General features: G+C 59.3%; 1 protein-coding gene across 17 annotated transcripts in view; it reads left to right on the plus strand.

The window, feature by feature from the left end:
- MEF2D (myocyte enhancer factor 2D) overlaps window positions 1-11227 on the plus strand; it is a 30841-nt gene extending 19614 nt beyond the window's left edge. For 14 of the 17 annotated variants that reach the window (XM_070077525.1, XM_051858549.2, XM_070077521.1 and 11 more), the window contains 6 exons: window positions 1147-1337; window positions 1735-1755; window positions 2995-3124; window positions 6534-6762; window positions 7046-7352; window positions 7526-11227. In XM_070077525.1, coding sequence (XP_069933626.1) covers window positions 1147-1337; window positions 1735-1755; window positions 2995-3124; window positions 6534-6762; window positions 7046-7352; window positions 7526-7537 — 890 coding nt within the window. In that variant the 3' untranslated portion in view covers window positions 7538-11227. The remainder of the gene's footprint in view (window positions 1-1146; window positions 1338-1734; window positions 1756-2994; window positions 3125-6533; window positions 6763-7045; window positions 7353-7525) is intronic. The other 3 variants (XM_051858551.2, XM_051858550.2, XM_051858552.2) reach the window with 2 other exon arrangements.
- The last annotated feature ends 4696 nt before the right edge of the window (window positions 11228-15923 follow it).

Here is a 15923-nt window from a genome sequence, read left to right on the forward strand (position 1 = left end):
TCTGTTTTGGTGGCTGACTGCGAATGTCACCGCTGACGTCACCTGACATTCTTGCCATTCTCAGAGTGATCCGGGAATGGGATGGAGGCAGCCACACACTTCCAGGGTGACTGCGTGCTCTTGGGGAACAGGGCAAGGTGGCATTTCTGACTCTGGCTGCCCCCGCACCCTCAGCCCTCAGAGTCCCCCGCCCAGCCTCAGTCGTCGGGCACTGCTCGTGCGCTGGGGTCGGGAACCTGGGAGAATGGGTGAATCCCCTCCCACTCCAATGAGAGCCCCAAAGCGAAACTTGCAGGCCTGGCCCAAACAGGGATGCGTGTAGGCCCTCACGTCCAGCGTGTGGAAGGCAGGCGAGGGCCCCAGCTGTGTGGCCCTGCACGGATTGTTACACCTCTCCCAGGCAGGCTGAGCCAGGGCTGATGGCACCTGTCCTGGCCGTTCTGCAGGTTATCGTGAGGATCAGATGAGATAGTGCATGTGTGTGAAAGGCCTGTGGAGATGGCGGAGCGCGGCGCTCATCGCTCATCGCTGCCGGTCGGCTGCTGCTGGTGGCCGTGTTAGCGGTGCTTAAGTGCCAGGAGGCCTGTCGCCATGGCCAAGCAGCTTGTTTCCCCTGGCCGCAGGCAGCTCGCCCGTGTGCTGCAGATAGCAGCCTCCCCAGCCGACGGCGTAGGGAGCACGCCGAGCGGTGGGTGGCCGGGCTCCTCAGGGTGGCTGATTCCGGCTATCGCCCCTTCCCCGCGCGGCCGTCCAGTCCTGTCCAAGGCAGATTCTGGGCGCTGAGAGCGCTGGACTGAACAGGTGCCAAAGAAGAGCATAACGCAAGGAGAGGCCCAGCCGTAGTAGAACCTCCCGGCCAGCACTGGGCCGGAGGTCACAGCCGCGTTCCCTTTGCGGCCTCGGAGCACCCAGGCCTGTCACGGGTATCTCGGGGGCAGGGCAGTGAACTAGTGATTCGGGAGTGAGGGCTCTTCTTCCTTCCGTTCCTGCAAGACTGGATGGCTTTAAGGACACCAGCTCAATGCCCACTCCCAGCCCAGGCGCAGCTGTCAGAGGTCCCGGGCGCTAGGGGCGGGCGTGGACAAGGGCAGGCACTAACGGGGAGGCTGTGGTCTTCCTCCTCCCCTCCTCTCCTCACTTCTCCAGGGAACGGCTACGTCAGTGCCCGGGCTTCCCCCGGCCTCCTCCCTGTGGCCAACGGCAACAGCCTCAACAAGGTCATCCCTGCCAAGTCTCCACCCCCGCCCCCCCACGGCGCCCAGCTTGGAGCCCCCAGCCGCAAGCCCGACCTGCGGGTCATCACCTCCCAGGGAGGAAAGGGGTTAATGCATCACTTGGTGAGTGGGGAGGGGGCAAGGGCAGACCTGCAGCAGGAGAGGCAAAGGTTAGCCAGCTGTTAGGACTTCCCGGGGGAGGGCTCGCCCTTCCCAGAGAGCCTTCTGATGTTGGAACACAGAAGTACCAGCTAAGGGACAGGAGATGTGGGGAAGGTTCTGTAACAGGGAGGAAGACGGAAAGGATTTATCAGGGCAGCAGGAGGCCTGGGATTGGGAGGTGAGGATTTCCTGAGCGGTGGAGATGGGGACGCAGTCAGGAAGACGCCGTCCGTCCAGGCTGGGGAGCACCATCCTTCCCTGGGCCAGGAGGTGGATGGAATGGCGGGAGGGACGGAGGTGTGGGGGAGGGCGGAGGCCAGAGGCTGAAGCCTGCCCTTGGTTTTGTTTCTGCTCTCAGACTGAGGACCATTTAGACCTGGTAAGTGAGGCTGTGACACGTTTGCTCTGGCTTTGAATTGCGGCCCTGCCCGCTGCTCCGCAGCCCCCAGCATGGAGGACGTGTGTGCCCTGTGCTGTCGCCTGCCTGTGTGCATAGTGGGTGTGATCTGGTTGTTTGCCTGGAGCTGTGTTCCGTGCCAAGCGGGATGCCGAGGTGAATGGGGCGGGGGTGAGGGGAGGCATGCACGCGTGTGTGGCCGTGTGTGGGGTGCCTTATGTGACATTGCATTCATTCACACAACCCTTTCTCTGTGGCTGTGCATATGTGCAAGGGGGAGAGGGCAGCCCCAGGCCTCCAGGGTCCCAGCCCTGCTGCCCAGAGTAGCCCTCAGATCCCACGAGAGCCCTGGGACTCTGCTCAGGCCCACAGAGATGCCAGCTAGACAGTAAAGTGGGTTTCCCAGGGGAAGCTGAGGCCCAAACCAAGGCCGGAGTGGGCTTCTCCGTGGGGGCTTCCCCACCTGCCCACCTGCCCGGGCTGCCTCCTGCCCTCAGCCGGTCTTGTGGGCACTCAGAGGTGTGGGCAGCATCCACCCCGGCCCCGGCTGGCCTCACACGTGCCCGCCCGATCTCAGCCTAGAGTGGGACAGGGGCTCCTCCCTTCCCAGCTCCCTGACGGGAGGCCAGAAAGGCTGGAAAAGGCAGGCAGGCTCTGGCGGCCAACACGGCAGCAGTTTCGCCCCAGCGTGGAGTTGGAATAAACAAGTGACTCAGCAGCAGATGGAGCTGACAGCCCCACACACGTGTGTGCATACACGCAGGCACAAGCCACGCCAGGCCCCGCACGCCCCTCCCCAGATACCAGGGTGCTTCTGCTGGGACGTGTGCGGCAGTGCGAGGGCTGGAGAGGAGACTGCAGGGGTACTGGCCAGGAGAAGAGGAGGGGAGGGAGAGGACCCTCCTCTTCTCCCTGTGTCCCAGGAGACTGTGCCCAGTGTTGGTGTTGGGCCCCTGGGCAGCAGCCGGGCCTTCCTCTTTGCACATGTGTAGGTGTGAGTGAATCTGCGTGTGCATGGTCCTGTCCGTGGACTGCGGCATCTCTGTGAATGCACCAGCCTCCGTGTGTGTGTGTGTGTGTGTGTGTGGCTACGGGGCCTCCTTGCTAAGGCACCCCACGTTGGCCTTGGGATTCCAGGTGCCAGTTTAGCCTTGGGATGGAGGGCCAGCATAAAGCAGGCCACCCTTCTGCCACCTCCTGACGGACAGCTTTCTCCCACAGAACAATGCCCAGCGCCTTGGGGTCTCCCAGTCTACCCACTCACTCACCACCCCAGTGGTTTCCGTGGCAACACCAAGTTTACTCAGCCAAGGCCTCCCCTTCTCTTCCATGCCCACTGCCTACAACACAGGTGAGTGACCGTGGGACACGTAATGTGTATACCTGGGCCTGGGGCAGGCGAGTGATCAGAGAGGGAACGTTAGGTGCCCCCCAGGGAGGGCCGTGCCTGAGGAAGGCTGTTGATCTGGGGGAGCCCCCCGCAGCTAGGATTGCCAGATTTAGCAAATAAAGGCATAGAATGCCCATTAAGAGTTCAGATAAAACAAGTAATTTTTGAGCATATATCACAAAGACGTTCTGATTAAGTGCGGCCCGAAGATGCACTTAGCGAACACGCTCAGCCTTGTTTGATCTGAGACAGAGATCTCCCTGGGCTTCCTGGCTTTTTAAAGCCGCCCCGATGGAGGGGGCAGGCCCTGTCCTTGGGAAACCTCGTGCCTGAGGAGCAGGAGTGGACAGAACAGAGGAGGCCCACCAGGCTCCACCTCGTTTGTGGGGAGTGGGGAGGGGACATGGGCAGTTCAGAGAGACTTCCTGGAGGTGGAGAGACCAGAGACAACCATGAAGTGCAAGCTGGGTCAGTTGGCCAGCTTTCCTGAGAGGACCAGCGAGGGCCCCAGGGCTGGGCAGAGGAGAGAGAGAAGGGTCTGATGTGGGCTGGAGGTGGGGGGGTGCTGAGGGCAGGAGGGAGCAGGGGGAAAGTGAGGAGTTACCCGAGGACACAGGTGCAGGGGCCCCTGGGCAGACGAATTCAGACAGAACACCAAGTGCCCCGCTGTCCTCCATCCCCAGGCTGTCCTGGCCTGAGTCGCCCACTCATTCCACGTGGGAGCAGTCTGTGACACTCTGGCCATCCTTGCCTGCGCGCTGTGCTGCTGGGTCAGCAAGGACTCCCCCCTGGGACATGGCTTGTCACTTGTCCCTGTGGTGCCGTGTGGCCCAGGGAGCCCGGGCTGTTGCCAGCTGAAGAGACCCTGCTTGCCCTCAGGCCCTGGGGCATGTGAGTGGCTTGGGTTGGGGGCTGTTCCTGTGAGGACGCAGGCTAAAGCACACACAAACCTCCGAGCTTCCCCAGGGCCAGGTGGGCACCAGAGCCCAGGCCGTACCCCAAGGGGATGCGCCTGGAGGAACGCCATCCACAGCAGGTTGAGCACTGGGGGAGTGCTCATGTGGGGCCAGTGTGCAGCTGGGTCAGATTCTGTCTCCAGGCTCCTGCGTGTGTGCAGCCACGGGCGGGCCCACCGCAGCTCGGGGAGGACCGCCTCGGAAGCCGCACCTGGGAGCCGGGTGCTGTCTGCTAGAGGAGTGGGGCCCGCAGGGCACGCGGTCTTTGAGGCTCCTCCAGCCCTGCCCCAGGGGGTGGGGGTAGGGCTGGAGTGTTTTTTTTTTTTTTTTTTTTTTTTTTTTTGAAAGGCAAAGAGAGAGAGAGAGAGATCTTCATCCATTGATTCACTCCCCCAATAGCCACAACTGCCAGGGGTGGGCCAGGCGGGAGCCGGGAGCTTCTTCCGGTACTTGGGCCATCTCCCGCTGCTTTCCCAGGCACATGAGCAGGGAGCTGGATTAGAAGTGGAGCAGCCGGGACTCAAACCAGTCCATATTGGATGCCGGCATCACACACAGTGGCTTAACCTGCTGTGCTGCGGTGCGGGCCCGGGGGGCTTCAGTAGCTGATGTTTGCTGGGGAGTCCCACGGAGGTGGCTTCCTGCTGTCTCCTGGTTGCCCACCGTCTCTGTGAAGCCCGAGGGAAGTTCGCTGGTGTCTAGACAGAGAGTGGTCGGTCACTGGTGCGAGAGCGGTTCGTGCGCCTGCGTGTGCAGCCCCCCTGGGAAGTGTGTGGTGGTCCTCGCGTCCTCTCAGAAAGCAGGCTGCAGTTCCCTCCTGCTGCTGGAGTCGCTGAGTGGACTTCAGCCTAAACAGCAGGTGTGGTCAGGTGACCCTGCATGCGTAAACAAAACACCGGCGAGCACATGGCTGTTTAGCTGGTCACTGTTTACAGCCCTTGGCCCAGGTCAGGTTCCGGCTGGGGTTGATCTGGCTGGGGGAATGGCTTGGGGACGGGATGGGCCTGGCCCCTGTTGACACTGGCTGCCAAGGTCTGGCTGCAGTGGCTCTGGGGGCAGGGAACTCAGCTTCCCAGTCGACAGGGCTTGGAGCCTGGTGGGACAGGACAGGACTGGGAGGTGGGTCTCTACTGTTCATTCCCCAGAGGGACCTTGGGCAAGGCACGGCACGGTTCTGGGCTTAACTCAATTGTAAGATAAGTATTGGGAATGGTTGGTTCTAGGGCCTGTTTCTGCCCTTGCTGCGCTTTTTAAACATGAGCGTAAGCATCTCACACCTAGTGGCCAACATGACGAGACCCCAGGCAAGCGGGGACCCTTGGTGGAGGGAGGTTTAGTGACCGTAAGGAGCTCAGGGTCTGGTCTGAGCTGTGCGGCTGGCTCTCTGCACGGCCTGGGGCGGACTCCAGGCTCACAGCAAAGACTGTGACATCTTTGCCCAGCCAGGCGCTGTTCTGCACACCCTCCGCGTCCATACTCGCTCGGGCCTCGTGGCAGCTGTGCACCAAACGGAGGATTATTGCCTCCGGTTTATAGACAGAGTAAGCACTTGCCCAAGGCCACAGGGCCTGTACGTGCAGGTAGCCAGGAAGTTTGACCTCGTCCGTAGCTCACGCCTCTGTGATACCATCTCCCTGCACACAGAAGGCTGTAGCAGATGGCCCCTGAGGAGTAGCATCGTGGCGACACGGTGGGTGGCTGGGCTGTGCTCCCCACCCCCGCCTGCACTCCTGCTGTCACAGTGCAGCCTCTCCGGGGTCCCAGACAGGGTGCACCAGGAGACATCGCAGTGCTGTGTACTGGGGAGCACCTCGTGGTTCTGCTGCTCTGTGGCGGTGCAGACACAGTCGTTTCGTCCTTGAGATGGACATTTTAGGAACTGAGGAGTGCCTGTCCCAGGAACCCTGCCAGGCCCTTGGCCGGTGTGGGGCCCCCGGAACCCCTGTGCTACGGTGCGTGAGGACCAGGTGGCAGGCACCTCGAGCCCAGGCCGCTTCCTGTTTTAAGTATTTATCGGTCTGGGGGGGACCTGGGCACGCTGCAGAGGCGACATGGCACTCGCAGGGGTTTGCTTCTGAAGCGCCGTTTGTCTGGCGTTTACCATGGCGCCCCATCGCCTCGGAAAGGCACCTGGAGACTTGGCAGGAGGAGAGGTGGCAGTTAGACATCTGAGACTTTCCCCTTTCTCTCCCCTTTTTAAAAACTGTCACTGTAAAAGTGATAGGTATGTGGGAATTTTTTTTTTCAAGTTCAACCCTGTTGGAAAAACCACCTCTGTCTTCATCTGTTGAGTGGAAAGCAGCCCCTTGGCGTCGTGCTGCTTGTCGCATCCCCCAACTCTGGGCGCATCTCCCCTGGGGTGTGTGGTCCACCTGTGCCCTCACCCCGGCTCACCCCGCCCTGTTCCCCTGCAGATTACCAGTTGACCAGTGCGGAGCTCTCGTCCTTACCAGCCTTCAGTTCGCCTGGGGGGCTGTCGCTAGGCAATGTCACCGCCTGGCAACAGCCCCAGCAGCCCCAGCAGCCGCAGCCGCCGCAGCCGCAGCCGCAGCCACAGCCGCCGCAGCCCCAGCCGCCGCAGCAGCCGCCGCAGCCCCCTCAGCAGCAGTCCCACCTGGTCCCCGTGTCACTCAGCAGCCTCATGTGAGTGCTCGTGTGGCACGTGGGGGTGGGGGATGGGAGCGCGCCACATCCCCTGGAGATGGGTGTCCTGCGGGGTGGCCCATCCTTAGTAGGCGCCCCTGGGTGGGCTCCCTGGACCACCGAGGGATGACCTGGGCTGGAAGCCAACTGACATTCCTGTTTCTCTTTCCTGCCCTTCCTTTGACCCTTGGCTCTACCCCACCCCCCCACCCCCGTGCTCCCTCCGTATTCTCACTGCCTTCTCGCCTCTGTCACGGGACCTCCCATCATTGCCCACCTCCAGCCCGGGCAGCCCCCTGCCCCACGTGGGTGCAGCCCTCACGGTCACCACCCACCCCCACATCAGCATCAAGTCGGAACCCGTGTCCCCCAGCCGAGAGCGCAGCCCTGCGCCGCCCCCTCCAGCTGTGTTCCCTGCTGCCCGCCCGGAGCCAGATGACAGCCTCAGCAGCCCAGCTGGGGGAGCCTACGAGACGGGGGACCGGGATGATGGCCGGGGGGACTTCGGGCCCACGCTGGGCCTGCTGCGCCCAGCCCCAGAGCCCGACGCTGAGGGCTCAGCTGTGAAGAGGATGCGGCTCGATACCTGGGTACTGTAGCGCCGCCCCGCCCGTCCGCCAGCGCCTGCTGCACCCTGGGACCGGGGACGTCCCCGTGGTCCCCGCCTGCCACGTCTCCCGGCCCTGTGGGGAGAGGGGCGGGGTCAGGTCCCCGGAGCCTGGGCCAGCCCCTCACACCCCTTCTCCGTCTCCTCTCTCCACAGACATTAAAGTGATGGCTCCCACTCCCTCCCCTCAGCCTCCCTGATGAAGAGTTGACAATCTCACCGCCCGCCCTCCCCGCCTGGGCTCCTCCCGCTCGACCCCCACTTCCTTTGTTGTGCTCCGTGTCCTGTTGACGGTTACATTTGTGTATAATTATTATTATATTATTATTATTATTATATTTTTTTTAATTTGGATTCTCGCTTTGGAGAGGGGATGCTCTCGTTCCCTCTTTCTCCACCTCCCCCCGTTTTCACTGGCTGGGGGCTCTCTTTTTTGCGGGAAGGGGGGGACACTTTGCACGTTGTACACATATGCTGCAGGAAGGGGGTGGGGGCCCAGTAGGCCTTGGGGAAAGGACAGGTGCCGAACCCACCCCATCCCCCAGATAGAGGGAAATAACCAAAAAATTACCAAACAACAACAACAAAAAAAACCCTGTACAATAGACTGAAACCCCAAAGTTGGCTTGATGAGTAGGTTTGTGTTACAAGGGGAGAGTAAGGCACAGGTTCTGAGCAGGATCTCTGCTTCTGGGCTGTTCCCAAGGCCCCAGGCACGCCTGGCCCCGAGCACCCATGCACGCAGGTGCACGCACACAGGTCATGCTCACTGATCCTTGTGTGCGCTGCACCCCCGAGGCACGTGGGTGCTGGCTGAGCCTTTGGGTGGGGCAGACTGCATGGGGATCCGAGGCTGGGGGCAGGATTTCAGGTGGGGCCTGTCTGGAAGCACATTTGGAGAGAGAGAGAGCCATGAGGAGAGGGCTGAGGGGTGGCGGTGGGGCCAGAGAAGGGCTAGGCCAGGTAAGGGTCAGGCCCCTCCCTCCCCCAGCTTTTCTCTAAGATACACAGTGCAATAGCTCCCCGGCCCTCGCTGGTCGCCGGCCCCGTGAAGCTGGCCACCACGTGTGGGGAGAATCGGGGAGAGGAACTTTAGTGAGGGGGCTGGTGGGGGGAGGCGTGAGAATGGGCCTCGGGCCTCCCTGGGTGCCTGAAGGCCAGAACCCTTCCGTGGGACGAGGGCGGGAAGGGAACCTGGTCCACCCTGCACCTGCGCTTAGAGAGGAATGGCCACCAGGACAGACTGCAGAGGCCCAGGTCCCTATGGGTGGGGTCCCATCTGTGGGGGTCCACCTCCCTGCCTCCTCCCAGCCCCTCCTCCTAGCTCCCTCTGCTCCTGACCCCACCTCCCTGCTCTTGGCACCTCGCCTGCCCTGGTCGTCTGGCTACCTCCTTGTCCCACCACCTCCAGGCCGCATCCCACCTTCCCTCTTGGCTACTGTAATTGTAAATAGCGACCTTTGGAAAACGTTAGCGGTGTACCAGTCCAGGAAACTGTTGTTGTTGTTGTATTGATATGAAATGAGAATCTATTTTTGTCACAGTATATTGTAATAATAACGACTCAAACGGCCCGAACTGTCCAGAGGCGATCTGCTGTTGTTCTTGCTCCCCACCCCCAAGGCCGCAAGGGGCCCGATCAGAGATCATCCTGGAGGGGTGGGGGGCAGCCTGTGCTCCACCACCACCCCCGCCAGGGACCGGGCCTGGAGCGACAGGGGCTGGCAGGCTGGAGTCCGCCCCATTCCTCCGGGCAAGCCCCGTCCTCTGCCTGGGGTGCAGCGCTCCCTTGGGCGTCCTCCCAGTTGGCGTGGCAAGTAGAGCCACAAGGCCCAGGAGGTAGATGACCGTCCTTGGCTGCCCCAGGGACCTGGCCTCGCACAGTATTCTGACACTTGGCGCAGGGAAGGAACCAGAGCAGATGGGTGTGTGCGACCACACCGGCCCTGAGCGTGTTCAGGAGGGCATCTGGTATTTATGTGTCTGAGTGTCCCTTTGTATTTATGTGAGTGTGTGTGTGTGTGTGTGTGTGTGGTTGCAGGGCTGTCCCTCTGTGTGTCTCTGAGCCTGGCTGGGTGTGGCTGCGTGTGTCTGTGTGGCTGCTGTGTGTTTACAAAGGGACGGAGGCTGTCCCTGCTCCCCGCTGCACGGGCTGGCTTCCGGCTCTGAGACCCTGGCTCCCTCCTTCCCACCTCACCCCGCCCTCAGCTCTGACCGACCCCGTGAAACTGCAGGGAGGGGCTTTGGCAAAGGCCCTCTGCTTCGCCCTGCAGCCTACCTCTGCGGGAGTTGGGGGCTCCGCCAGGAGCCTTTGCCTCCACACACAGGTGCCCTGCTCCCCCCAGCCTCGTCCTGCTTATAGAGCAGCGCTGTCTAGGTCCTGGGCCTTGCCAAGCTCTCCCTTGCTCACGGCAGACCCCACCCGCTCCCCGTGCCAGGACCCAGCATGCCCAGCACCCCAGCCTGCCCCCCACAGGGTGTGTCCAGGGCTGATGAGATGCATTCAGGCCCTGGAAGAAGCCAGGGTGCAGTGTTGCGCGTGCATGCATCCCAGGACCCTGCCCAGTGCCTGGCACACAGTAGGCGCCCAAGAAATGCTGAATGGTGAGTGGATAAATGATAGGTGCTCAATAAATGTTGAACGACCGGCCTTCCCTACTCAGGCTGTTCCCGCCATTCGTCCACCCGCCTCGCCAGGCCGGGCTTGGCCACCGTTAAACACGGGGTGGGGCCCAGGCCCTGCAGTTCACGGTGCAATATTTACCAGTTTTGCCCTCTGCCTCCTAAGGCAAACCTGGCTTTGATGACCGTGTGTGGATGTGCGTGTGCGTGTGTCCTTTCTTTTCTGTCCCTGGAAGGGGGGGGTGTCTATGAATGAATATATGACATTTCTACAATTCAGTATCCCAAGGTTTCAGGGGCTGGGGGTGGGGGGTGGGTTAGGGGCTCCTGGCCGGCCAGATGAATGGGTTCCTGGGAACCCAGCCTCGAGTGGGGACTTAACTTCAGTTTTCTTCCTCTCACAAGCCAAATTTGCCTCCACCCACTCCCTCTGAAGAACTGGGCATTTGCCAAAGTAACCACTGGAGTCGTCCAATGCCCCTCCCTCCCCAGGTTTCCCACAGCTTCAGGGACAGAGAGCAGGGGACCCCCTCCCCGCGCTCAACAGAACACACCGGCTCCCTTCCCCAGCAGTGCACTGCCCCTGCCCGCCCGGCCCTCCCACCTTGGACAGGAAGGAAGCAATGCACCTTCTCTTGCTCATTATTTATTTGTTTGGAGAGACAGAAGCGATGTAAAAGTGTATCTAGAAATATCTATATCTATATATTTTTAACTGACTTTGGAATCCCCTGGGGTGGGGTGGGGGTGGCGTGGGCTTTTCCTGGAGGGGAGGAGACAGGGAGCCTGGGAACTCCTTGTTCACTCTCCTGCCTCTCCCCGCACCCTGAACAGTTGGTGGAAGGAATGGGGTTTGTATGGGGGGAGGGGGCTGGAATGTTCCATGGAGAATCTGGATTCTCTCCTCTTCCCCAGCAAGTCCCAGAGGGCGGGAGGGGGTAGGGGAGAGGGAAGGAGGGGTGGGGCGGGCCACGGAGGTGCCCCACCCCCACACCAGACAATCACCCACACTCCTGGGGCTGCTCCTGGGTCCTGGGGCAGGGCGAGTCCAAGTGTGTGGCTGTTGATTTGTTTTCAATATTTCTTTTCGTGCTGTATGGTGATGCTTTCTTAGTATTCTACACAATAAGAAAAGACAAAGTCCTCGAGATTCTTATGAGTTTTGTTTGAAAACTCTTTCACTATATTTGTTGTAAAGAGGTTTACTATTAAAAGAAAAAATACACGTTTCTGATACTTCGGCTTGGGCTTTGCTTTCTTTGGTGCGGCCGGGGCCGGGAAGGAAGCAGTGAGACAGCCTTGCAATGAGAGAGGTGAGAGAGGCCGGCGGTGCCCAGCCTGGGGTGGGGGGAGCGCTTCCGGGCATCTGGGGTGGAATTTTCAGATGAGTATTTCTTCCGGGTGCTCTGTCAGAAGCAGGCAGCCCCAGGTCCAAGGAGGGTTGCCCAGTTAAAGTCGCAGGTGGGATCCTGGGGCGCAAGAAAACCTGGAAGCAGCCTGGTGTTTGGTGTTGGGATGGGGCACACAGAGGGCCCCCCCTCCCCGGTCCCCATGTCTGGGTCCTCACAGCATGCCCTCCAGCAGGAGGCTGCCCTTGCCTTACTTTCCAGGGCCCTTCCTTGTGCTCCCCACACTTCCCAAAGGGCCCCGCCCCGGCACCAGGCACCAGGTGGCCTGCTCTCCTCCCGCCTCCTGGCGCCTGTCACTTGGACTGTGCGTGTCAGGCGTGACTCACTGGGGACAGGGTTTGGCCACCCCTCTGTACCTGGCCCACGCTGGGCGCCACAGAGGCAAACATGGGAGTGTGAAGGATCCACAAGGGCGGAGACAGGCCTGCAGCCAGGCCTACAACTGCCCAGGGCCCCGCGCGTTGTTGCAAGGGCGCTCCAGGGTCAGGCAGGCACAGCGTGTCTGCGGGCCCCACTTGAGTTTCTGTTCCATGTGTGCCGAGGCGGCCGTCTGTCCTGGCCCTGCCTCCCTCTCCAGGCTGCACCTTGCTTCAGGCCGGAGCAGGACGGGAAGGATTAAGAAGACATTGTCCTCTGGATGAGGTGCCCTGCATAAACTTCCAAGGTGGCCTCCAATCATCCCTGCCTGGTATTCCTGCCTCTGCGGAGTCCCCGCCCACAGTGACTCAGGGTTGGTGTGTGCGACCAATAAAAAAAGAAGAGGTGGAGGATGACTTCCAAGGCCAAGTCATGACTTCTGCTCGCTCGCTCTCATTTGCCCTGGGGAAAGCCAGATGCCATGTTAGAGGACACTTCAGTAGCCCTCGAGAGACCCGCGTGGTGAAGAACGGAGGCCTCCTACTGACGGCCGTTTTGAGTGCAGCCACCTCTGTTCTGTGCTAGAGTGCCAGAGCTTCCCCAGACAGGTGCACGCCCCAGGCCGGCTTACGTCGAGGAAGAGCTGACCAGAACGGCCCTAACACCCAAATCCTGAACAAAACTCTGGACACCTCCCTGCTCCAGGGCTGCCCGGCCTGCCCTTACTTTCCCTGTGGGCCTCGCCAGGTAGGCGTTACTGATGTCCAGATCCTTCCTGGACACACAACGCTGTTTCCTGGGCCCTGTGTTGTCAAGCAGGGGTGTTGAACTAGTGTGATCAGGGGACTGTAGTGGGCTGTAACATACGTCCCTCCTGGTACCTGGCTCTCCGGGGCTTCTTTCTGTGTTGCGTGGTCATGTGAGTGCCACAAACTCAAAGCAGTCGGGGTTGTCCAGTGCCAGAGTAGACGGGGGTGAGCAGGAAATCGGTGCGGGGCATGAAGCCACGGGGATTTTACTACTGTGTCCAAGATGTGACGCTGACTGGGGCAGTAGCCTCCCCACTCCTGGACAGCCTTTCTCCTCCATATGCCTTCTGGTGTCTGCAGTTGCCAGAGTTCAGAACCAGTGCAACTTGTAGTTCGTGCAAGGCCAGCTGGGTGGCCTTGGGTAGACCCCCGTCTGCCTGAGCCTCCCTGTCTGTGGAGCAGAGCTAACAGCTGCCTGCCTTCTCTAGCCCCCACCTCCCTCTTGGGTCCACCCCCCATCTTCGGTGCAGCTCCGATCATCTAACACCTGTGCTTCTCCGCTGCCCGTCATGGTGACCAGCGTGGTGTGTGGCGTTGGGGCGCCCATGATATAAAGTGCAGATTCCACACAGCCACCCCAACCCCTTTCGCAGACTTCCTCCGTGCTGCCCCCGGTGCCTCCCCTGGGCCCTAGGCAGCCCACACAGCCCACTGCCTGCCTCGGCAGATCCTTGTGTCTCTGTGCACGCTCTCCTGCCTGAAGCGCATCATTGATCAAGCACCTGCTCTGTGTGACACCCGCAGTGATGAAGGGGAGAGCAGGACAGCTCCCGCCTCCAGCCAACTCCAGCGGGGACAAGTGATCCAAAAGGTGACACCTGACTCCCTGTTAAACACCGTATACGAAGGACACGAATGGGCTTTTGGGATCAGAGACACGCCCAAAACCAAACTCGTGGTGATCAGGGGAGGCGTTCAGGTGCATTTTGAAGACGTGAGGGCAGAAGAGGCCTTCGGCGCCGCAGCTCACTAGGCTAATCCTCCGCCTTGCAGCACCAGCACACTGGGTTCTAGTCCCGGTTGGGGCGCCGGATTCTGTCCCGGTTGCCCCTCTTCCAGGCCAGCTCTCTGCTGTGGCCAGGGAGTGCAGTGGAGGATGGCCCAAGTGCTTGGGCCCTGCACCCCATGGGAGACCAGGAGGAAGCACCTGGCTCCTGGCTTCGGATCAGCACGGTGCTCTGGCCAAAGCGCGCCAGCCGCAGCGGCCATTGGAGGGTGAACCAACAGAAAAGAAAGACCTTTCTCTCTGTTTCTCTCTCACTGTCCACTCTGCCTGTCAAAAAAAAAAAAAAAAAGAAGAGGCCATGCTCGCAGCAGGAATGCCATAGAAGGTGTGGAGTGAGAATGCTGCCCCAACAAGGTCCCAGAGCTAGCGTACAGAGCAGAGGCCTCGGCACGAAAGGCCTTGATTGTCAAGACTTGGACTTTTTCCTGCAGGTGTTGTCATCCAAACATCTTTTATTTACGATTTTATGTATGTGAAAGGCAAAGTGACAGGGTGGGGTGGGGAGCACTCCCCTGAGCTGGTTCACTTCCCAAGTGGCCACAACAGCCAGGGTAGAATTCCATCGGGGTCTCCCAAGTGGGTGGCAGGGGCCCAAGTACTTGAACCATCTTCCACTGCGTTCACAGGCTCATTAGCGAGGAGCTGGCTGGGAAGCGGAGCCCTGTTCTAATACGGTATACTGGCATCGCAGGTGGTGGCTTAACCCACCGCACTGCGGTGCCAGCTTCTGGTCATCCAAAGATTTTAAGTAGAGGAGGGAATGGGTCAGACTTGCATTTGGGAAAGCTTCTGCCAGAGAAACCTCCCTCTGACAGCAATGCTAGAAGGCACAGCTGAGTCAGGAGCCATGTTTATTTGTTTATTTTTAACTTATCTTTAATTCTATTTTTCAAAGGTTGGTTGATTTATTTGAAAGGCAAGGTTCCAGAGAGAAGGAGACAGAGAGAATTTCCATCCCCGGGTTCATTCTCAAATGGCTGCAACAGCCAGGACTGGAGCCAGGCCGAAGTCAAGAGCCAGGAGATTCTTCCAGGCTCCCACGTGGGTGCAGGAGCCCAAGTACTTGGGCCATCCTCCACTGCTTTCCCAGGCACATTTGGAGGGAGCTGGACTGGAAATGGAGCAGCTGGGGCTCAAACCAGCGTCCATATGGGATGCTGGGGCTGTAGGCCTGGGCTTTAACCTGCTGAGCCACAGTGTCAGCCCCAGTCAGGATCCTTAAGTAGAAACAGAACCTAAACCCCAGGAAGATATGGACAGAGGAAGGAAGAGAACGAATTTAGTGGGCATTTAAGAGAGAGATTCTCTGCTGCAGCTTATGGAAGTCATGAAAATAGATGAGCTTGGGTAAGAGGTCTGTGAGAAAGAAAAATGTTCTCCAATTTCTTTGAAGCCCTTTTCCTATAATTGAAGGACCCTTCCCTCCACGGTTTTTTCCTGATTTCTCTCCCTCCCTGCTCCTGCCCAACTGGCTGTGATAGCCTTCAATGAGGTGTCTCAAAAATCTGCCTCTTTGTAGCACCTACCTCATTGGAGCTGGAAGAGCAGGCGTTAATTTCTATTTTCTCCCTACAACTGAATGGAAATCTTCCCTTAAGAAATGCACTGCCTAGGGTCTGCTGTGGCTTAGCAGGGTAAGCCACTGTCTGACGCCCTTGGCACTGGTTTCGGCTCTGGCTGTTCCACTTCCAATCCTGCTCCCTGCTAACACACCTGGGAAGGCAGCGGATGGCCCAAGTGTTTAGACCCCTGCTTCCCACACGGAGTCCCAGGCTTCTGGCTTCAGCATGGCCCAGCCCCAGTGGTTGCAGTAGCAGCCATCGGGGGAGTGAACCACCAGAAGGAAGACTTCTCTCTCCCGCTTCTACCTCCCCCTGTCCCCTGCCCTGGTAACTCTTTCAAATATATATATACTATATATATATATATATATATATATATATTATAGTATAGTATATATATATATACTAAAAAGGAATACATTTATATATATATATATATATATATATATTCCTTTTTAGTAAATGATGGCCACAGTACTTTGGTCCCTGTCACCCGTGTAGGAATCCTGGATTGAATTCCTGTTTCCTGGCTTTTGCCTGGCCCAGGTCCTGCTCTCTGGGCATTTGGAGCATGAACCAGTTCCCACCACTGCACCTCTCAAATGAAACAAAAATAAGTAAAATTCTAAAATACCTGGCCTCATCCATTTTTGTTTACGGCACACAGCGTGTGTTCAGTGAGGCTAAAATGAGATTATGCGTGGGGAAGTGCACTTTGAAAACTCTACAGTGGGCCGGTGCCACGGCTTACTAGGCTAATCCTCCGCCTTGCGGCGCTGGCACACTGGG

The sequence above is a fragment of the Oryctolagus cuniculus genome, chromosome 7, assembly GCF_964237555.1.
Source record: "Oryctolagus cuniculus chromosome 7, mOryCun1.1, whole genome shotgun sequence".
NCBI lineage: Eukaryota > Metazoa > Chordata > Mammalia > Lagomorpha > Leporidae > Oryctolagus > Oryctolagus cuniculus.